The sequence below is a fragment of the Corythoichthys intestinalis genome, chromosome 19 (genome assembly GCF_030265065.1).
Source record: "Corythoichthys intestinalis isolate RoL2023-P3 chromosome 19, ASM3026506v1, whole genome shotgun sequence".
NCBI classification, from domain to species: Eukaryota; Metazoa; Chordata; class Actinopteri; order Syngnathiformes; family Syngnathidae; genus Corythoichthys; species Corythoichthys intestinalis.
In genome coordinates, this window is record NC_080413.1 from 23,071,255 (window position 1) to 23,094,582 (window position 23,328).

Sequence of the window (23,328 nt, forward strand, 5' to 3'; positions counted from 1 at the left end):
TGTATATATGTATATATATATATATATATATGTATGTATGTATGTATATATATATATATATATATATATATATATATATATATATATATATATGTATATTTATTAGAGATGTCCTGATCGATCGGCATCCGATCACGTCATTTTCAAAGTATCAGAATCAGCAAAAAAATATCGAAAATATCCCCCCAAAAAATTTTTTTTAATTAAATTGTTTTCTAATTGTATTTAACGTTACAAACATAATATGTTACACTCATCCAGAGTCTTTAGTTTAGGCTTAAGGTAGGGTTATCAATTTTATCCCGATAACGGCGGTAATTAATATTTTTAAAGATGTATCACGTTAAAATATTTAACGCAATTAATGCATGCGCTGCATGACCCACCCACGCATTGTCGCGCTCAATCTGTAATGGTGCCGTTTTACCTATACAGGGTATAGAGTGATAAAAGACAGTTTGAAATGAGTACAGTGAATTTTGGCAGCCTTTGGAGCCTTAATGAATTAGCTAAAGCCTTACAATGCCTCTCCCTTCGATTAGAAATATCAAGGGAAGCAATGTGGGGAAGCAAGGTAGCAAATGATCTTTTTCTTAACACCTTATATAATTTCCCAACGCAGAGAAGATATATTAATTGGTAGCACTACGCACAGTCATGGTTCCACTTCCCATCATGCATTTGGGCATGGCTGCAGTATCATTTACTGAAAGCTCAACAAATACACTAGATGGCAATATTTAGTCACAATATACAAAGTCACAAGTCTTTCTATCAATGGATCCCTCTCACAGGAAGAATGTTAATAATGTAAATGCCATCTTGAGGATTTATTGTCATAATAAACAAATACAGTACTTATGTACTGTATGTTGAATGTCCGAGTTTTATTCATTTTTTTTCTTAATGCATTGCCAAAATGTATATGATCGGGAAAAATTATCGGGAATGATCGGAATTGAATCGGGAGCAAAAAAAAGCAATCGGATCGGGAAATATCGGATCGGCAGATACTCAAACTAAAACGATCGGGATCGGATCGGGAGCAAAAAAACATAATCGGAACAACACTAATATATATATATATATATACATACATACATATATATATACACATCATGTGACTAGCTCCTTAGACGGTCGTTTGCTTTGCATATAATTTTCGACAACAACAACAAAAATTAGCGGAGGGCAATTTTATTTTTCAAATGATTTTTTTCTTTGATTGAAAATATTTTTTTTTGATTGAAGCAACTTTTTTTGAGATTGAATGATTTAGACACAAATGTCCTACCCATAATATGGCCCAAACACAAAAAGGATTGCTTCAATCCAAGAATTTTTTTCAGTGAAAAATTAAGTGTTCAAATGCAAATTTTTTAATCTCAAATATTTTTTCGCATTCGAAAATGTTTTCTATGATTGAAATTTTTCGTTTTTTGATTAAAGTGACTTTTCTTTTTGAATATATCTATATATATATATTTTTAAGCAATTTATTTTTTGATTGAATAATAAAGACAAAAACATCCTGGCCAAAATGTGTCCAAAACACAAATCAACATTACTTCAATCAAAAAAGTTGCTTCAATCAAAAAAACTTGACTCCAATTAAAAATAATAATAAATTTAAAAAAAATAATAATAAAAATAATAAAAATAGCTTTCACATGCATTTTTTGAGTTCCAAATTTATTTTTGCATTCAAACATTTTTTTTTTTTTTTTTTTAATTGAAGCGACTATTTTTTTGATTGAATAATAAAGACACAAATTTACCTCCATACCCCCCCGCCCCAAAAGTCAAACTCCGCCTATAATGTCTCCTAGCTAATGAAATATCAAACTGATGAGGCGCATGGAATCGAATGGAAAGCCGTAGATAAAGTCTGGGCAGTGACAGGAGAGGGCGCCATATTGTCACCGTTTGACAGAACGTCACTATGCAATGCACCCAGCGTAATTGTCTTGACTTACATCCAAATCTACCGTGTCAGAGATATAATCAATAGAAACTTTACACTAAATGGCAAGTTGTGAGGAAGTAAACTCCATGGCATTTTTTCTTTTGCAGTCGTCGAACTCCCTTATGTGCGTGTCTCCCCTTTGCTCTGCAAACTCTGAAGACGTCAGAAAAATTAAGGAGGCGGTGCTTTCGAGCACGCAGCCACATCCTCTCACGCCCTCTACTTTTTTCTTTCTTTCTCTCTCTCTTTTTTTTTTTTTTAATACTCTACCTCCTAACACACTCGCTGTCTTTCTGTCACTCGGTCTGGAGCGTGTGTGTGAGCGTGTGTGTGTGCCTGGAACACCCGAGCGCCATGGAAGGAGCGTCCAAGCAGGGAGAGGAGCATGCGTTGTCCCCGTTTGGCACGTCGGAGCCGGAGAGTCAGAGTCAGAGGCCACAGAAGAACAGCAAGCGTTGTAAAATAATCTCTGCGGTATGTTTTTGCTAAATACACACAAACTGAGCATCTATTTGATAGCTCACCTATGTCATCATAGACAAGCTGCACTTCTCTTTTTTCCTAACATTATCTTAACCATAAGCGGATTTTAAGGGGGGGGGGGGGGGGGGTTGGTGGCCGAAAAGTGTCATTGCATGTAATTGACTTTCCTATATACTAGTATATAAAAGTTGTAAAGCAATAAAACTGCAACAAAAATGAATGAAATAAACAAAAAATATATTTCTATAATGGGTCAAAATTATTTTTCGAACAGATCATGTGACTAGCAACTTAGACGGTCATTTGCTCTGCATATAAATTAAAAAAAAAAAAAAAAAAAATCAAATGATTTTTTTTCTTTGAAAATATATATATTTTTTGATTGAAGCAACTTTTGGGGGGATTAAATGATTTAGACACACATGTCCTACCCATACTATGGCCCAAACACAAAAAGGATTGCTTCAATCAAAGAAAACTTTTTTGATGAAAAATTAAGTGTCTTATAATGCAAATCTCAATTTTTTTTTGCATTCAAAAACTTTTACCATCACTGATTTTTTTTTTTTTTTTTTTGATTGAAGTGATTTTTCTTTTTGAAAATCTATATATATTTTTAGGCAACTTATTTTTTGATTGAATAATGACAAAAATGTCTTAGCTAAAATGTGGCCCAAACACAAATCAACATTACTTCAATCAAGAAAGTTGCTTCAATCAAAAAAAAAAAAAAAAAAAAAAAAATCTAAGCAAAATAGCTTTCGTATGCATTTTTTGGAGTTTAAAATGTCAAAATTGCATTCAAACACTTTTTTTTTTTTTTTTTTTTATTCAAGCAACTTTTTTGGGGTTGAAAATATATATTTTGATTGAAGCAACTTTTTTTGGATTGAATAATAAAGACACAAATCTACCTCCATATGGCTCCGCCCAGGGGATACAATTTTTGACTGGGGTAACTACATTGGCACAACACCGGCGGGCGTACCATATTCAAGCAAGCCTAAGCAGCCTGATTTAGAATTCCCCTCAAGAATGATGGGAAACAAAAAACACTCCTTGTCAACTTATTATTATAAATATTTTTGTAAGTTAATTATATTGCTGACACTGCGTTTTGGGGTCATCAACATGTTGTGCCACCCCGCCCCAAAAGTCAAACTCCGCCGATGATCTGAACTAGTGTGATTTTTTTTTTTTTCAATAAAGCCCCCTTCGCCCTTAAATTGGCTGCCATTGACAACGATAGACGTCCAATTTATTTGAAATGCAAGGCTATCCCTCCCAGTTCAAATGGATTGGACATCTACTTGAGACAAACTACTTTAAACGCACAGCAGAAGGATAAAAAGACCCACATGATTGGGTGTCTTATCGGCAATGGCATTGAAAGAATTAACAACTGTAATTTTCGGACTATAAGGCGCTACGTTTCCCTCTCATTTTGAATCATGCGGTTTATAGTCCAGTGCAGCTTATTTGTTGATTTATTTGGGTTTATAGGTAACACTTTATTTGACAGCAGCGTCTTAAGACTGCCATAAGACCCTCATTATTATGACATAACACTATCATGAGCATTAATAAATACTTGTGACCAAGGGCGTAGGTTTGGTCTTAATATTGGTAGTGATGATAGAAGGTTTGAAACAACAACATGATAGAACAGCATAAACTGCATGTACACTTTTTGCTGAGGACGGGACATTAATAAGACCAAACATATTTGGTGAATGGGGGTCAGGGCTACATTTCTCACCAGTATGGACCTAATTAATTAATAGGCTAAATGATTAATGCAAAATAAATCTGTATTGACCTATACTGACGTTCACACTGCAAATTTATAACGTCTTAATCTGATAATTTTTGTTAAATCTTGTCAAATAATTTTCTCCATCTTTTTTTGAGTGTTAAAGGCTAATTAACAGATTGATACGTCAGATTCTTACACTGACTTTAAGTAAATATTACTATTTGTCCGTATTGAGCCTATACATCTAAAAGTTGTTCATTTTTCACCTAAATCAAGAAAAAATATATTTTAAATAATGTTTTGAACAAAATTCTTGAATTAAGAACAAAAGTTTTTAAGATTAAATATACAAACTTTTTGCTCAAAATAAGTCTGTTAAGCTTATTTTCAGCTAGCTGTTTTTCTTATTTCAAGAAATCTCAGTGAGTAAAATTGACTTGAAGCGCTGTAGCAGTAGCGAAATTAGTGGAGTGTTCCCCACCTCCACAACATTGACGTCTTTTTACATTACTTACAGTGGCTGCTGCTGGCAGAAAAAAACTTCTAATATCCCTCGTCTTTGAAGGGGGCGGGGGAGGGGGCATGTTGTATTTCTCTCGGGCTGTGAATGAGTGAGTGTGTGTGTGTGTGGGGGGGGTCAATTGATCAGCCAATCAAACGTGCGTTTTAGGGGAAAAATGGACTGGCACATTCAGAGACACTAGACAGGTGCGCCTTATAGTTCGAATAGTATGGTAGTTGGCTGCTATTGACATTGATGAATGTCCAATCCATTTTAATGAATATGACGTCTATTGCCGTCGATGGCACGGAAACATGGTAATTCACTGCCATCCCTCCCAGTTTAAATAATAGACAATAATGTAAACCACATGTCGAAGAGAAACTACTTAATTACTTTAACCTACTTTTATTTCCTGACAAACTAACTATAAAGTGGAAAAACAGGGACAGCAGCAGCAACAATGAATATACAGTACTAGTATACGCCATGACTAGGGTTGCCAACTCAACTTGAAAAAAAAAAAAAAAATGGTCGAGCCGGCCGGCCGGCCCGATAACTGATAACCTTTAATATTTTTTTTTGTTTGTGAAAAGTGAATTTCTATCATAATTATTATATTATAATAATTTTACTCAAAACTGTTTTAAGTACATATTTGAGTGATATAGCCTACGCTAAGCAAAAGAAAAACAGTAATTATCAGTAATGCATTTTTAATGTAAAAAATACTAGAATAAATTTAAACATCTGTCATGCTAAAGTTAAAATTGTATAAGTTAACCCATAAGGTGCTGAGGCTTTTTTGTGTGTGTGTTTGTGTTGTTGGGTTGTTGTTTTACTTTTTTTAAACGTGCAAACATTTAGCGGAAGTAAGCTTTTTTTTTTTTTTTTTTTTTTAAACAATTAAAGTGCGTTCAAAGTCTCCTCTCCAATATATTGTGGCAAAAATATAAAACTAATAGTGAAAATAAAGTATACAGAGAAGAACAAGAAAACAAATCATCATCATTTTGAGCATGCTTTTTAGTCGAGCTTTACTCAAACCTCTTGTTTCCCACCCTCTTAAAAAGGCACCATACCAGTATTCGTCCTTTCTACAAATAAAACACTATTTTGGATTTTCATGATAATACGGGACAAAACACGTCCCTTGTAAGCTTAATATGGGACATGTACTTTTGTTTCTGAATTCCGGACGATTCCGTTTTTCAAGGGACAGATGGCAATCCTCGCCATAACCATAAAGTAACAGATTCAGAGAAGCAATATATTTCCCTCAATTGCCTCATTTAGGAGATTTGTTTGGTTACTGGATAAACATAGGACCGTTTCTTAGTGTGTTACCATAACCTTTTGCAGGTGGTGCAAGTAACATCTGCTACCATCCAAAAATACCACCAAGAAGGAACCAGGAGGCATACGTTGGCCACTGCATACATTTGAGAGTTAACACAAATAGAGAAGAATACCTATGCCACTACAGTGGACACTTATTTTTTCCTTTTATTAAAAAATATATTATTTTTCTTTTCATCTTTTCAGTTTTGGGAATCTGTTATTTCAACCTGTTGAAAACACCTAATTGCACTGCAATCACACTTGCAGAATTTATTTATTTTTCTGTTTTAAACTTTCGGTTGATATTATAATTATTAGCAAAAAATAGTGGTGCCTACTTTGTGAGGGTCTAATGTATTTGCTTTTGGAGCATTAAATTAAGTTTATTCCAATCTGGAAATGTCTATTTTTTTCCTGTGACATTTCATTTAAAATTCTGAAATTGTAACAGCCAATTAGACATACCGGTAATACATCTAGCAAACTGTCATTAATAACTAATATAATGTATAATCCACCATTTGAGTGTATTCGAATTGCACAATGCTTTAATATCTCATATTATTTTTTCTTCCTTTCTTGATGTCAAAACTACTTATCCAATCATTTGTTGCTAAATAGTGATAATAGGTGAACGTGTCATGTTTTTATTAGGGCTGTCAAAATTATCGCGTTAACGCGCGGTAATTAATTTTTTAAATTAATCACGTTAAAATATTTGACGCAATTAACGCACATGTCCCGCTCAGACAGTATTCTGCCTTTTGGTAAGTTTTACAGCAAGGTTTTTTGTGCTGTCTAACAGCGAATTCTTGTGGTAGCTTTGCGACATGGTTTATTGCTTTCTTGCCAGTTCAATATGGCTGCACGACGTCTCGGGCTTACGCCTACGTTGTAATGTTGTGCTTATATGATCCTTGGACAAGATTTGTCCGTAAGTATGGTTGTTGTAAAGAATGTACATATTATGTTAGTAAGCGAAATGTTATATTTTTTGTATGAGACGCTTTTTGTTTATGTTTAGTGAACCTGTATAGCGTGCTAAGCTAACGTTGTTGCTAATGCAATGCTTGTGTACTTTTTTTTTTTGTAGTTTAAAGAGGACAGTGGTTTGAGGCCATTTTATTAATAAATCAGATGAAAAAGGAAGAAGTCTGATTATTAAGGCGTCGTTCACTAGCTGTCTAGCTTTGGAAAAAGTAAACGCTTCGGAGTGAGGACAGCATAGACAGATTTAAATGACAGTAGAGTGAAATGCCCACTACAGTCCGTATGTTGAATGTATATATCCATCTTGTGTCTTATCTTTCCATTCCAACAAATTATTATACAGAATATATATATAATTTACAGAAAAATATGGCATATTTTATAGATGGTTTGAATTGCGATTAATTGCGATTAATTACGATTAATTAATTTTTAAGCTGTAATTAACTCTATTAAAAAATTTAATCGTTTGACAGCCCTAGTTTTTATGTGTATATGATTAACCTCTGATGAATGTATTGGGTTCCATAATTGTATAACCATGCATCTGATGTAGCTCGCGATGAAAAGTTTGACAACCCTAGTTTTAAACTTTTGTGCGTGGGTATATAGCTTACGTATGTGACTGTGTGAACACGGAAACAAAATGTTTTCACCCTAATGCCAAGAGACACTGCTCAGGAGACAGGAGCGACTCCCCCCTTGCTATAAGGGGTCACAGGAGGTTAGTGTGTGTGAGCGATGAGGGTCTTTTTCCAACTGCTGTTGAAATGCATGTGATCATAGTGAAGAGTAAAGTTTGAAGTTAAATTGTTATTTTTAAAAAGGCCTTCTACATGTGTGTCCTTGCCACACAAAATTACTATACGTTATATTACGTATGTTGCGAATTTCATTCTACCAGATCAGTTGAAAATGGTTAAACAAATTGTATCCAACGTTTTCAGACCTGCACCTAATATGAGCACCTATACAATGGCTGGGCTTCTGGGTTAAATGTACCTAAATGGCACTGAACAGCTTTGATTGGAGACATATGTGGGCAAAACTTTAGACTCCAATCTGCTGCTTCCTGGAGTACATAGCAGTCACTCTGCATCTGTTAATAATTGTAACACTGGTTCTTCTCAAACTGCAATAAACGAGCTTGCAAAGAGAAAAAAAAAATGAAAGAAAACAACAAAAATATGCAAGAACATTTTGAAGAAAATGGGCATCAATGCTCCTCTTACAGTGTTTAAAAAAAAAAAAAAAAAAAAAAAAAAAAAATTATTATTTTAAAAAACACTGGGGTAGCTTACCTTTCTAATTAAGAAAAGATAAAAAATAATCATTATATAGCAAATGTATCCACAGCAAAGTGTAACAGTTAAAACAAATTTCATCCAAAAAGTATTGCATTTAATAAAGTTAAAACCAAAAGCAAGCTACAAACACGGAGCTTAACTATTACTACTTGAGACGTGTCTTAGCTGGTCTGTCGATAGCAGAGAACAATAAAGAAAATAATCCATAATCATGCTACGAGTATGAAAATGATTGACTTCAGCACCAGGCCAACACATGTCAAGTATCTAAGATGGACATATGATTGAAAATAACTGCTTAAAGCAAAGACAAAATGTAAAACTTAAGTGTTGAGATTTAAACTGCTTTCCACCATACAGGTTTTCCTGATTTGATGTACTTTGGCCCTGGCATGGGTCGCTATTCCTAACATTATAAGAACTTGGTGGTTAGTGTACTGTCATTGCAGCTAAGAGCACCTCGTTGTCAGTATTTTGGGTTAATCTTCTTTTAGGTAGCCTCAATACAGTGATCCCTCGCTACTTCGGGCTTCAAACTTTGCGTCTTTAGTCCATTGCAGATTTTTTTTTTTTTTTAATAAAAAAATTGAATAAATAAATAAATAAATAAAAGCAGTATTTTATAGAGCTGTCCCGATCTGATCATATAGTCTCTCAGTGTTATGTCCTCTGGTCTTATGTTGACTACTTTTTGGGTTTCTTTCTAAGATTGTATATTGTTCATCCGTCCACAGGATGTCGCTATTGTAACTCAGAATCTTAAGTTTTTCTTTGGTATTGCTGTTTGCGCTCGGCTTCCCCTAGTGGCGATTTGCTGTAAGCAGCAGGCAGAAAGAACTTTTTATTTCAGTTGGAAAAGAGGCCTTGAGGTGTTAAGACGTTACACACCTCCTCTGCACCATATATCGTTGGGAACCCTTGACAAAACAAAATCTTTTTAACACACACACGCACACACGTTGACACAAAGAAATAAATGAGAGGAAGGAGTTCGGGCCTCCAAGTTTCTTTGTCGGTTTAGCTCGCTGCCAAAGTCGAGTAGCCATACGCTCGGCTGAGGGCAGAAGAGTAAAAAGATTTTCAACACATCAAGCACCCAAGATGTCTCAGCAAGAAGTTTCACCACCTATCAGCCAAGTGGTCACCAGGTCGGAGGCCAGTCATTCTCATTCTTCACGCCGGTCCAGAACGAGTCAAGCTGCTGCACAAGCACGAGCAGACGCCGAAGCTGCCTACGCCAGAGCACGGTACGCCAAACGCCAAATCGACATGGAGGTCGAGAAGGCACGCATCGAGGCAACACTACACGCTCTGAAGACGGAAGGTGAAGCAGAAGCAGCGCTCGCCGCAGCTAAAGTTTGGGAGGCGACTTTCGAAGAAGAGGAGCGCGCCAAAGTCGACCTCAGCGAGCAAGGGGTATTTTCCAAGACACCCCCCTCCATCAGGCGTGCACAAGAGTATGTGCATGCTCACTTTGACGACCAGCGTGTCCAAGCAGATGGCACACAAACGCCAAACAATGAGCACCTGGTTAGGCACAATGACTCTCAACAACCAGAAAATAGCCCAAAATCAGCTGGTGCTTTTCCACATGTGCGTCACATCGACATCGCTGACGAAGAGCATCTCCAATCTCATCGTGCGAGAACGGACATCTCACACCAGCCTACACCTTCAGCAACCCCACAAAGTGAACTGTCCAATTTAGCAGCCTATCTAGCACGGCGTGATCTGCTGACATCGGGGTTCAAGGTTTTCGACAACCGGCCAGAGTCCTACCTGTCCTGGAAGTCCATGTTCTGCAACGCGACGGAAGGCCTCAATCTCAAGCCCAGCGAAGAGCTCGACCTTCTCACCAAGTGGCTCGGCGGGGAGTCTCTTCAACACGCTCAGAGGATCAGGGCGGTCCACGTGAGTAATCCACAGGCAGGTCTCCAACGTCTGTGGCAGCGGCTAGACAAGACTTATGGCTCTCCAGAGGTAATTGAATCCTCACTCTTCCAACGGTTGCAGACTTTTCCAAGAATCTCCAACAAAGACACTCACTTACTGCAGGAGCTTGCTGATCTTCTGTTAGAGCTATCGTATGCCAAAAGTGAAAGTTATTTGCCGGGTCTTAGCTTTCTCGACACACCAAGGGGCATAAACCCGATAGTTGAAAAACTCCCATATGGACTCCAGGAGTCATGGGTTACACAAGGTACCAAATACAAAAGGGAAAACGGTGCAGTCTATCCACCTTTTTCGTATTTTGTGCGGTTCGTAAATGACTACGCTGAAATGAGAACAGACCCTAGCTTTATGTTACAGTGTTCAAACGTAATAAATCCAAGGGTTGATAAGACATCAGTAAGACGAGACAAATACAGAGTTCCATTGGCGGTGAATAAAATAGAGATCAGTCCGGCTAAATTGACAGCACTCGATCCAGACAAACAATGTCCTATCCACCAAAAACCACATTCACTCGTCAAATGCAGGGGGTTTAGAATGAAAACACTAGACGAAAGAAAGAACATTCTCAAAGAGCACGCCATTTGTTTTAAATGTTGTGCGTCCACAAATCACAGGGCTCGAGACTGTAAAGCTATTATCCAATGCTCAGAATGTGATAGCGATGCTCATGTGTCTGCCATGCATGTCGGTCCACCTCCATGGACACCTCAAGACTTTAATCCCCCAACCCAGAGTCACGGCGGGGAGTCTGAGGGCCCAAATCCTGTGAACACAGCCAGTTGCACAGAAGTATGTGGGCAAGGCGTAAAAGGAAAATCATGCTCAAAGATCTGTTTAGTTAATGTATATCGCCGAACTTCTCCAGAAAAGAAAAAGAGGGTATATGCCATGTTGGATGATCAGAGCAATTCATCCTTAGCCAGATCTGCGTTTTTTGACATGTTTAATGTGCAAAGTACCATATTCCCATACACCATGAGAACATGTGCAGGTTTATCAGAGACACGAGGTCGCAAAGCTGATGGCTTTGTTGTAGAAGATGTAGATGGTAAGGTCTCCATGATGCTGCCTACAATAACAGAATGTGATCAGATTCCAGATAATAGAGACGAAATTCCCAGCCCTGAGGTAGCAGCAGCTCACCCTCATTTGCGATCAATCGCTTCACAGATTCCTCCTCTCGACCCATCGGCAGACATTCTTCTGCTCCTGGGAAGGGACATCATTCAGGCTCATAAAGTTCGTGGTCAGGTAAATGGGCCAAACAATGCACCTCATGCCCAGCGTCTCGATTTAGGATGGGTTGTCATAGGTGATGTCTGTCTCTCTGGAGCTCATAAACCCACATTGAACTCATTTAAGACGAACGTTCTAAACAGTGGACGTCCCACGTTCCTCAGTCCTTGCGAAAACACAATCGTTATCAAAGAGAAATACACCAAAAACGATCCACTAAACACACAAGCGGAACTAGGACAACATATTTTCCAACAAACAACAAATGACGACAAAGTTGCACTTTCGGCAGAAGATGCGTTGTTCCTAGACATTATGCACAACAACTTTGCTAAAGATGAGGCGAATAACTGGGTAGCTCCACTTCCATTCCGCTCACCTAGGCGGCGCCTACCTGACAATCGGCAGCAGGCCTACAATCGTTTAATGTCGCTCCGCAAAACGCTGAGAAGAAAACCTGAAATGAGAGCGCATTACGCTGAGTTTATGGAGAAAATATTCAGCAAGGGCCATGCCGAACCAGCGCCCGCACTGGCGCCAGATCAAGAGTGCTGGTATCTCCCTAGTTTTGGCGTTTACCACCCGCAAAAGCCAGAAAAAATTAGGGTAGTCTTTGATTCGAGTGCTCAACTTGACAATGTTTCTCTCAATGACGTGCTCCTCAAGGGACCAGATCTTAACAACACTCTCGTAGGAGTTCTGATGCGGTTTAGGTCCGACCCATACGCCGTTATGGCAGATGTGGAGCATATGTTTCACAACTTTATAGTACGAGAAGACCACCGTAACTACCTTCGTTTCTTGTGGTTCCAAAATCATGACCTTGATGGAAAAGTGCAAGAATTTAGGATGACTGTCCATGTGTTTGGTAATTGTCCTTCCCCATCAGTCGCCATCTTTGGACTGAAAAGAACAGCCATAGAAGGAGAAATGGAATTTGGCAGTGACGCAAAAGAATTCATTGAACGGCACTTCTATGTAGATGATGGGCTAAAGTCATTCTCTTCCATAGAGCAGGCCATTGATGTTCTTAGTAGGGCACAGAAGATGCTGGCTCAGTGTAACATACGCCTGCACAAAATCTCATCCAATTGTCCTCTCATAACAGGAGCCTTTCCAACCGAAGATCGTGCTGTAGGCATGCAAGGTCTTGACATTGGGCAGACTACCCCACCAATGCAGCGCAGTTTGGGCTTAGGATGGGAGCTGTTGACTGACCAATTCAAGTTCCAAGTAAGAGTAAATGAAAGGCCGTTCACAAAAAGGGGAGTTCTGTCAGTTATCAACAGTGTGTTCGACCCACTTGGTTTTGCTATTCCAGTGATCGTAGGGGGTAGAACCATACTCAGAGACATTTCCACAAATGTTTCAGAGTGGGACACTGAACTGCCAAAAGACAAATTAGAACAGTGGCAAAAGTGGAAAAGTTCCCTCGGACACCTACAACATCTTGAAATTCCCAGAATGTACACTTCAATACCGCTGTCTGCAGCCCAAAGAATAGAGATTGACGTTTTTTGTGATGCTTCCACAAAAGCCGTAGGTGCGGTAGCATACCTCAAACTCACAAATGAGGACGGACACAGCGAAGTGGGATTCCTCCTCGGCAAAGCACGTTTAGCTCCTAAACCAGACATCACCATACCCCGACTTGAACTCTGTGCAGCAGTCCTGGCCGTGGAAGTAGCAGAGTTGGTTCTAGAGGAGCTGGATGTCACAGTCGATCAGGTGAATCTTTACACAGACTCAAAGGTAGTGCTTGGGTACATCTCAAACACCAAGAGACGCTTTCACGTTTATGTGCACAACAGAGTCGAACGCATCAGGCGCTTTGCACAAACTCACCAGTGGCATTACGTGCCCACACACTTAAATCCGGCAGACCATGCCACACGAGCGTTGCCCGCTGAGCAGCTCTCCAGCTCCACCTGGCTCAGAGGCCCAGCTTTCCTCTCCAGGTTGGACCAAAGTCAAGTTCGAAGTCAAACCTTCGATCTCATAGACCCAGAGACTGACTGTGAGTTGCGTCCTGAGGTAACAACTTGCACTACCACCCTATCAAAAGGCCAGTTTAATAGTGCCAGATTTGAAAGGTTTTCAAGTTGGAAGGTGCTGCAAAAGGCTATTGCCAAACTCCAACATATAGCTCAATCATTCAAGAACAACTCTGAGGTTTCCTGTCGTGGCTGGCACAACTGCAACAAACATTTAACTGAAAAGTCACTGCAACTAGCCAAGACCACGATCATTCGCACCGTTCAAAGAGAGGTCTTCGCAGAAGATATTGGATGCATTGAAAAAGGCACAGCTTTAAAAAACTCAAGTCCACTCAGCAAACTGAATCCATTTGTTGACACGCAAGGGCTCCTTAAAGTTGGAGGCCGACTAAAGAAAGCACAGTTGTCTGCAGAAGAAACCAATCCCATACTAATCCCTGGAAAGCACCATCTTGCTCAGCTCATAATAAGACACTTTCACGAAAAATTATGTCACCAGGGAAGGCATTTCACGGAGGGAGCAGTCAGAGCAGGGGGCTTTTGGATTGTGGGAGGAAAAAGAGCAGTAAGCAGTGTGATTTTCAAGTGCATCACATGCCGCAAATTAAGGGGCAGGCAACCTGAACAGATCATGGCTGAGCTACCTGAAGACAGGCTGTCCACGGACCCTCCTTTCACAAATGTAGGCCTTGATGTGTTCGGTCCCTGGTCCGTTACAGTGAGAAAAACGCGTGGTGCTAATGCAGATGCTAAAAGATGGGCAGTCATATTCACCTGCATGAGTACACGTGCAATTCATATTGAAGTGATTGAGTCAATGGACACATCGTCATTCATTAATGCACTGCGTCGTTTCTTTGCCATCCGAGGTGGTGCCAAACTCTTGAGATCTGATTGTGGGACAAATTTTGTGAGTGCCTGCAAAGAGCTCCAAATAGACAAACTAGGCTGTCACAATGACAAAATAGGCACATTCTTGAAAGACAGTGCGTGCAAATGGCAGTTTAATCCTCCACATGCATCCCATATGGCTGGTTCCTGGGAACGCATGATCGGCGTCACCCGAAAAATCCTCAATGCAATGCTCCTTGAACATCCATATGGGAAGCTCACACATGAAGTACTCGTAACATTGTTAGCTGAAGTCACCGCAATTGTAAATGCCCGTCCGCTAACAGCCGTTTCTACAGATCCCGAAAACCCAGTCATTCTTACTCCTGCGATGCTACTCACGCAAAAGGTTGGCACACCACCGATTCCACCAGGGCAGTTTCAGACCAGTGACCTATTCAAAGCCCAATGGAAGCGCGTGCAGTACTTAGCTAATGTTTTCTGGAGTCGTTGGCAGAAAGAATACATCGCAGGCTTGCAGGTTCGTCGCAAGTGGAAAATAAAAAAGCCGAACCTTCAAATGGGCGACGTTGTTTTAATGAGGGAGTCTCTGGAACATAGGAATAATTGGCCACTCGGACTGATCACAAAATCTTTCCCAAGTGAGGACGGTAATGTCAGAAAAGTTGAGGTTAAGATTTTCCGAAACGGCGAGAATAGGTTTTACATTCGCCCAATTCGTGAAGTTGTGCTTTTGATGTCTAAGGATAGCATGTAAAACGAGTTATTGTTGTGTATCGTTCATTAGTTAAGAGCTGACATCTTGCAGATGTCAGGCGGGGAGTGTTATGTCCTCTGGTCTTATGTTGACTACTTTTTGGGTTTCTTTCTAAGATTGTATATTGTTCATCCGTCCACAGGATGTCGCTATTGTAACTCAGAATCTTAAGTTTTTCTTTGGTATTGCTGTTTGCGCTCGGCTTCCCCTAGTGGCGATTTGCTGTAAGCAGCAGGCAGAAAGAACTTTTTATTTCAGTTGGAAAAGAGGCCTTGAGGTGTTAAGACGTTACACACCTCCTCTGCACCATATATCGTTGGGAACCCTTGACAAAACAAAATCTTTTTAACACACACACGCACACACGTTGACACAAAGAAATAAATGAGAGGAAGGAGTTCGGGCCTCCAAGTTTCTTTGTCGGTTTAGCTCGCTGCCAAAGTCGAGTAGCCATACGCTCGGCTGAGGGCAGAAGACTCAGTCTTGCTCCTGTTGCTTTTCTTGGTCAGGCAGTGCACTGGAGTTGCTTATTAAAGTTAACGATGATTGACAGACGTTAAGGTTTGATGTTGCAAGTGACGCTTGGATGCCGAAACTTCAAAGCGCTGCATGCGTCAATCATCGTTTAACTTGTTAAACAGTTGCTGTGGCAACTCATTGTGTGTAAGTGAGCAGCTTGAGCGGATTTGAGTGGGCTCACTCATTGAAGCATTTAATAAAGACAAGCATTTTTCTACTTTATTCTTGTTTAAAAATCATTGGGTAGGACAATAACATGATTAAAACGTATCATAATTATTACATTTGAAGTGCTTGAAAACCATTTATTAATATTTATATATATATATATATGTACATACATTTATTTTTAATTATACTTTGGGGAAAAAAGTGAAAAAAAACATGTCTTACACAGTGTGTATCTCTTTCCAATGCTAAATCTGGATAAATACATTGAAAACAGACAAGCTACTTCGCGGTTTTTCACTGAATCCTGTGGATCCTGGTCCCCAGTAACCGCGCAAAACGAGGGATAACTGTAGTCGTTTAGGTTGCAATAAACTAATATAAAGCTAATACTTTTGTTTGTTTTCAGACATGACACTTTGACAATTTAATGCCACCAAATGCATAGAACAACTGAAAAATGTTGTCAATAGTTTAATGACTACATTTTTCACCAAAGTGTTTCACCAACCACAAAGAAGGCTAAAGGTGTTTCCAGAGAAGTCAGCTTACTCCCTTCCTTATACATCTGTAAAGCTGTAAAACTAAATTCCCAGACAGACACCGTAACCACAGCATATTTTCATACCTGTCAGAAAATTCCAGCTTTCTCTCCTAGTCGATTATTCCAAGAGACTATGAACTGAACACTTTATCAGAAGAGATTATTTGTTTATTTGTGTAAGGACATTGCAGACATAACAATTTACAGAGCACTTAAATGTCTACCAAAAACGGTATTAAAACTATGCGATACAGTTTAAATCTATATTATGTTAGTTTTGTCTAGTGTGTATTTTTATAGGGGTTCAGTGTGACCTTTGCTGTGAATATTAAAACAAAAAATGGAGATTTCAGAAGAGAAGTCTGAGACGACAAAGCATCTGTGTGGATATTAGACAGTAAACTGTTTCCACGAGCTTAATCTGTCTCGTAAACAGTGAGTCATTCATGTAAATAAAACATTTAAATTAAAATGTCTCAATTTGAGTAGAAGCAAGAAAAAAACAGTGATTTGGGATGAGAATAGAGTTTCTTTGACTAGAATAAGTTTGCTTCTATTTGTTTTTTTTCAATTAGCTTTGTTCCACGATAACGTTTGCAAAGTCTGATGTGGTGCGCCGCGCAGAAGTGACGAATCAGACCCTCCCTGACTGTATAAACTGAACCTTAAAAATCCCCTCTAATTATAAAGCCCCACCCCGCTACCAACAAGGCTTCCAAGAAAGATGCAGCTTACCAATTACAGGAGATCAAAAGGACCATTTGAAAATCATTTGTGGCAGAAAACGAGACCGGTTAGAAGCTATAGTTTTGGCAGGAAATTAATGATTGTTTTTTTTGCGGGTGTTATTTTAAAAACTTACTTTATCTTGAGTTTATTTCTGTGGATAAATAAAAATAAGAAGGAGGTCGTCCTTATTAGGGCTGCAACTATTGATCATTTTAGTAGTCGATTAATCTATCAACTAGTTAGTTTGAATAACCCAGTAATCTGATTAGGAACTTTTAATGCATTGCAGATCAATTTTAGCAGATGTAAAACCAATGCTTGCTAAGATTGCACTTTCAAAAGAGCATTAAATGTGAATACAAAATACAATTCCTGAGTGTTTCTTCAAACTATTCAGAATTCCATTTCCGTTTAAAAATAAATTAAAATAGAAGAGCTCAACGTAAATAAACGAGGATCTAAGTACAACAAAAGAATAATGGCTTACTTGCATAGCAAAAGTCCGCTAGGTTAAATGCTATAAAATGCTAACGTTTTTTGAAAATGCTCTTAACAAATCGTTCAAACACATAATCCCCCCCAAAAACCGCTATATATACCTATAGGCTAAATTAAGAATGCATAAAAAATGTTAGTTCAAACAAAAACAACAACCATAGACTTCATAATGATATTAGCGGTACACGGGCCGATTAATAGGGGGCCTGCATTGTTGGTGTGGAATCACAAAGAGGTTTTTCTTTGAAAATTCTTGTGAATAAATACTTAAATCCCTGAATTCTTAATAGATATGAAAGTAAAGCAGTCTCGATTCTTGGTTAAAAGCAAAAAAAAAAAAAATGTGCAGTTAACATTTATTTTACGTAACTATGTCGGAGTACGATGCTAGTCTGTCTGTCAATGTGGCGGCCACCATATGTTAACAAAAAGCTTTTTCAATTGAAAATTCTTGTGAATAAATACTTAAATCCCTGAATTCTTTATAGATATGGACGTAAAACAGTCTTGGTTCTTGGTTAAAAGCTAAAAAAATGTGCAGTTAGCATTTATTTTACGTAAATATTGCGAAATATAATGCCAATGCTGTAGCTGCTAATTTCTCCCATTGATTTTTTTCACAACGTTTCAAAATGCATGCATGGTACGAAAAACATAATAATTAGCTTGAATCCTCGAACAAATGACTCCTGAGACAATCCTTTCTGTTTGTATGGGGTACAGCTTCCGTACTTTTTCAACCGAAATCCGGCGTTGGATCCCTGCTGCGACTGACTGCGAATAACTGAAGCGGACTGTAGGACAGCCCTCTACTTGAAGGCGTTGCACAGTAGCTGACGGAAGTGACCAGTCAATACAATTAAAAAGTCTATGCAAAAACTTTCGTTATGTGTTTCTTAACAGGGAGCCGCTGGATTAAGCCATGTTAAATAAGTTATGCCATATTCACTGTTCCCACTAGAGGGCAGTGTATTTACCCAAATCAATAAAACTAAATGTAAACACGTTAAAAAAAAACCTTTACAACATCACACTAATTAAACGAATACTCGAAGCAGCAAAATTTGATTTGAAGCTTTTTTCTAATCGAATTACTTGAGTTAATCGATTAATCGTTGCAATACTAGTCGGGATACCTTCTTAACTCATTTGCTAACTTTGACGGCAATAGATATCACAAGATCTGTCTAAAAGTAAAGGATGACCACAAAATACAACTCTTGTGCGTGATATGTCACTATAAAGGCTAAATTGATTTACTTCAATTTTGTAATGAAATCCAACATCTTTTCTCTTGCAGGTTATATTTCTCTGCTTACTCATCCTCATCCTTGCACTAGTATTGTCATATCAACCTCCCCAAAAAGGTAAGTTTCATTGTGAATTGGTCAACTTGCAGCATGTCATTTTCCTTTTTACACCACGTTTGTGACCTCTTTTGACTGTGTTTAAAAAAAAACCAAAAAAATGACCTCTTTCCTTGCCTGGGTGCGAACCAATGTATGGAATTTGAAGCATGTGCTCCAAATGGAACAAACTCTTTTGGTTTTTGTCTTTTTGGTCTGCTAGAAAGTCCCCCTATTCAATATAAAAAACCCACTGTGAGTAATTCAAGCACCGCAAAAGGGAGGGTCAAATTACCATAGCAGACAGTTCTTAGACAGTGTGGTGACACCCACCATTTGTCAATTGGAGTCACGGCTGGCACAGTGTGTCGTGAATGAATTTTCAAATGAGATCGTGGCAGGTTAGCCATGTCTGGCGCAGTTAGCTGAAGCCATACTAAGCCCAGTTGTGTGCAGCTGTCGCCATCCTGGGTGGGGTGTCTTCTCTCCTGCGACACCGCCCATACATATTTACTTACTGTATACATCCGATTTAACTCGACATGGAAAGCTTGTGGGAAAAAATAGACTTCACCACAGCCTTATTTTGACATGAGAGAGATGAGTGCATCTTTCTTTGCTCTTGTAAAATACTCATAAAACATGTTGAAAGATATTGGAAACACTGGGAAGAAGGCTTTCATTGAGTGCAGGGCTTTCCCTTCACCTACTCTCCACCACAGGAACGCTTTACCACACAGTAGCCTGTAAAAGTTTAGGCTACACTTTGGTCTGAATTTCTCACCGATACGCTCAAAGAGGTTTGGTCACATGTGCAGCCAGAAGCCGACCTGCTGAGAGTTGATTGGAAGGTTTTTCACAGTTGGAGTTATTTTGCAAGCAAAAACAGTGATTACAGTTCTGAGTAGGGGTGTGAACAAATATTGAAATGTGATATATTGTGATACTACGTATCCCAAAAGGTTATCGATATCCCCCTGCCAAGAAGCGATATATCGCTGGGGCGCTTCCAGGTCACCTTTTGTTCATTTTAGGGCATTTACAGGTAATTTTCTGTTGACTTTAAGTCATTGCGTATTCATTTGGGGAGATTCTTGGGTCACTTCCTGTTCTGTAACCCAAAATAAACCGGAAGTGACCCATAAATGCCCATAAAATTAACAGGAAGTGACTAAAACTCAACAGCAAATGGCCTGAAAGGCAACCAAATTAAACTCATGTGTTGCCATTGACCACTATAGACTTCCAATTCGTTTGAAGTACAGGGACCATCCTCCCAGCTGAAATGGATTGGACGTCTACTAGTGATAAACTCATTCCAATTCACAGCAGAAGGGTGAAAATAGCTTGTTCTTCTGTTTATTAGTTGTTTTGTAGAATATCCTTGAATGATTTCCTGACCAATGTATCGATAATCGTCGTATCGTGAGATCGTTGTTATCGTGAGCATTGTACTGCAAATCACATCGTATCGTGAGTTACCAAGAGGTTCCTACCCGTAGGAATATTTATAAAGAGATGCTTAAGATACAAGTAGCCTATAATTTGTTCCATGACAGCAATTTTATCTCAAAACATCTTTAACATTGATTTAAATCAAAATGTTTGGCTGCTGAGATGGGATGCTACTGACCTCGACTCGGGACATCGTGAGTAGGTGGGAAGAATACTTGGAAAACCTCCTCAATTCCACCAATACGCCTTCCTTTGAGCAAGCAGAGACTGGGGACTCCGAGGTGGGCTCTCTTTTCTCTGGGGTCGAAGTCACTGAGGGGGTTGGAAAGCTTCTGGGTGGCAGTGCCCCGGGGGTGGATGAGATCCGCCCGGAATTTCTGAAGGTTCTGGATGTTGGTGGGCTGTTGTGGCTGGCTGACACATCTCTACAATATCGCATGGACATGGACAGTGCCTCTGGATTGGCAGACCAGGGTGGTAGTCTCCCTTTTTAAGAAGGGGGACCAGATTGTGTGTTCCAATTATAAAGGGATCACACTCCTTAGCCTCCCTGGTAAAATGTATTCAGGGGTGCTGGAGAGGAGGGTCTGTCGGGAGGTCCAATCTTGGATTCAGGAGGAGCAGTGTGGTTTTCGTTCCGGCTGTGGAACAGTGGACCAGCACTACACCCTCGGCAGTGTCCTCGAGGGTCCATGGGAGTTCGCCCAACCGGTCTTTGTTTTGTGGATTTTGGGAAGGCGTTTGACCATGCTACTCGGGGAGACTTGTGGGGGGTTCTTCGGCAGTACGGGGTACCGAGCCTCCTGGTAAGGGCAATTCAGTCCCTGTACAACCGGTGCCAGACTTTGGTCTGCATTACTGGCAGTAAGTCGGATTCGTTCCCAATGAGGGTTGGACTCTTTGGACTTTTATGGACAGAATTTCTAGGCGCAGCCGAAGCGTTGATGGGGTCTGGTTTGGTGGCCTCAGCAAGGCAACTCTGCTTTTTGCAGATGACGTGGTGTTGTTGGCTTCATCAAGCCATGATCTCCAATTCTCACTGCTATGGTTTGAAGCCAAGTGTGAAGCGGTTAGGATGAAGATTAGCACCTCCAAATCAGAGACCATGGTCTTCAGTCGGTAAAGGGTGGCGTGCCCTCTCCGGGTCACGAATGAGATCCTGTCGCAGGTGGAGGAGTTTAAGTATCTTGGGATCTTGTTCACAAGGGGGGGTAGGAGAGAGCGGGAGATCGACAGGCGTATCGGTGCAGCGTCTACAGTGATGCGAACTCCTTACCGGTCCTTTGTGGTAAAAAAAGGAGCTGAGCCAAAAGGCAATGCTCTCGATTTACTAGTCTACTTTCCTACCATCACCTATGGTCACGAGCTGTGGGTCATGACCGAAAGAACAAGATTCCGTATACAAGCTGCCCAAATGAGTTTTCTCCGTAGGGTGTCCGAGATGCTGAGAAGCTCGGTCATCCGGGAGGGACTCAGGGTCGAGCTGCTACTCCTCCCCGTTGAGAGGAGCCAGCTGAGGTGGCTCAGGCATCTGGTTTGGATGCCCCCCGGCCGCCTCCCTGGAGAGGTGTTCTGAGCATGTCCCACCAGCGGTAAGCCCAGGAGACGACCTAGAACACGCCGGAGAGACCGTGTTTCTCAGCTGGCCTGAGAACCCCTTGGGATCCTGGCAGAGGAGTTGGTTGAAATGGCTGGGGAGAGGGAAGTCTGGGTTTCCTTGGTTGGATATTTGGCTGCCATTGATGTTACTTTTAATTTCTTTAGTTTTCTAAATGTTTTCATTTTACCAACTACCAGAAGACTTATACTGAATACTGTAAAAATTACTGGACTGGTAGCCAATGTTTTAATCCTTTACAGCCTTGACTGCAAACAACAACAAAATGTTTGAACAGTGTTTTCATTTTTAATAAAAAAAACATTTAACCCTTAAATATTGTACTTTATGACAGCAAATTATACCGTAGAAACCTAAATGATATGTAACTAACTAATCAGCTTTATGCTGGCAATAGTTTGAGTCTAAAGCAAATTGATGTACTTACTGTATTCCCCGTGGGGGACAAAATCCCTCACTCATTCGCTCCCAGAACCGTATAAATACGTTCTATTTCCAAATGCTTCAGTGTCCCGATTACGTATTTATACGTCTTTTGCGTTTTTTTTTTATAAGAAGCATATATAGCTTCCGCTCTAATTGAGAAACAAAGAACAAGGCTCCAAACCAATTTTAAAGCAATAAAACTGGCCACTGGAGGGCAGTAGCGCATTTTGGATGACCAGGCAAGCCGATTCATCAGCAGTGAACGGCCGGCCAGCATTGTTAGAGCGCTGGCGGAGGAGCCCAGGCGGCGCTCCGACCGGACAAAACAACGAGAGGACGCCTGGGACGCCAGGCGCTGGACGATCGTGCAAAACGAGTGAAACCCCCCGTGGAGGGACTCGCCAAGCAGACCCCGCAGAAATGCAAAAATAATCCATCTTTGTGAGACAGACAACGATGAGGGAAAAGTTTACACGGCTGACATGGCGACAACGGCGTCATCTCGGCGACAAACCGTCATCTCTCAGTAGTCATGTGTGAATAAATTGCTACTTTGCTATCAAAAGCTCTATTTGGCTGGTTGTTAATGTTATTTTGTAAAAGGAAAACATTATTCAGATGTTTGGGATGTAACTAATGCAAAAAATAGCTTTGCTAAAGTCAAAGTTATGTTTGAAATGTATGCGTTTACAAAAAGCTCATTTTCTCCGTTTTTTCATCAGAAATGGGAAAATTGCTCAAACTAAGCTATTTTCTAATGCTGATTTCTAAAGAATGGAACAAGATACGAACTTACTTTTTTTTTCTGCTGAAAGAAGAGAGTCTAATCTTTCTTTTGGTGGGTTCAAAGTTTATATCGCAATAGAACAGAATTTTCTGTGG

General features: G+C 39.8%; 1 protein-coding gene across 1 annotated transcript in view; it reads left to right on the forward strand.

Moving 5' to 3' along the window:
- The first annotated feature begins 2,235 nt into the window (after positions 1-2,235).
- The window catches only part of enpp1 (ectonucleotide pyrophosphatase/phosphodiesterase 1), a 64,732-nt gene continuing 43,639 nt past the window's right edge, over positions 2,236-23,328 (forward strand). Inside the window, exons 1-2 of the mRNA XM_057823274.1 lie at positions 2,236-2,440; positions 18,902-18,968. Coding sequence (XP_057679257.1) covers positions 2,321-2,440; positions 18,902-18,968 — 187 coding nt within the window. The 5' untranslated portion in view covers positions 2,236-2,320. The remainder of the gene's footprint in view (positions 2,441-18,901; positions 18,969-23,328) is intronic.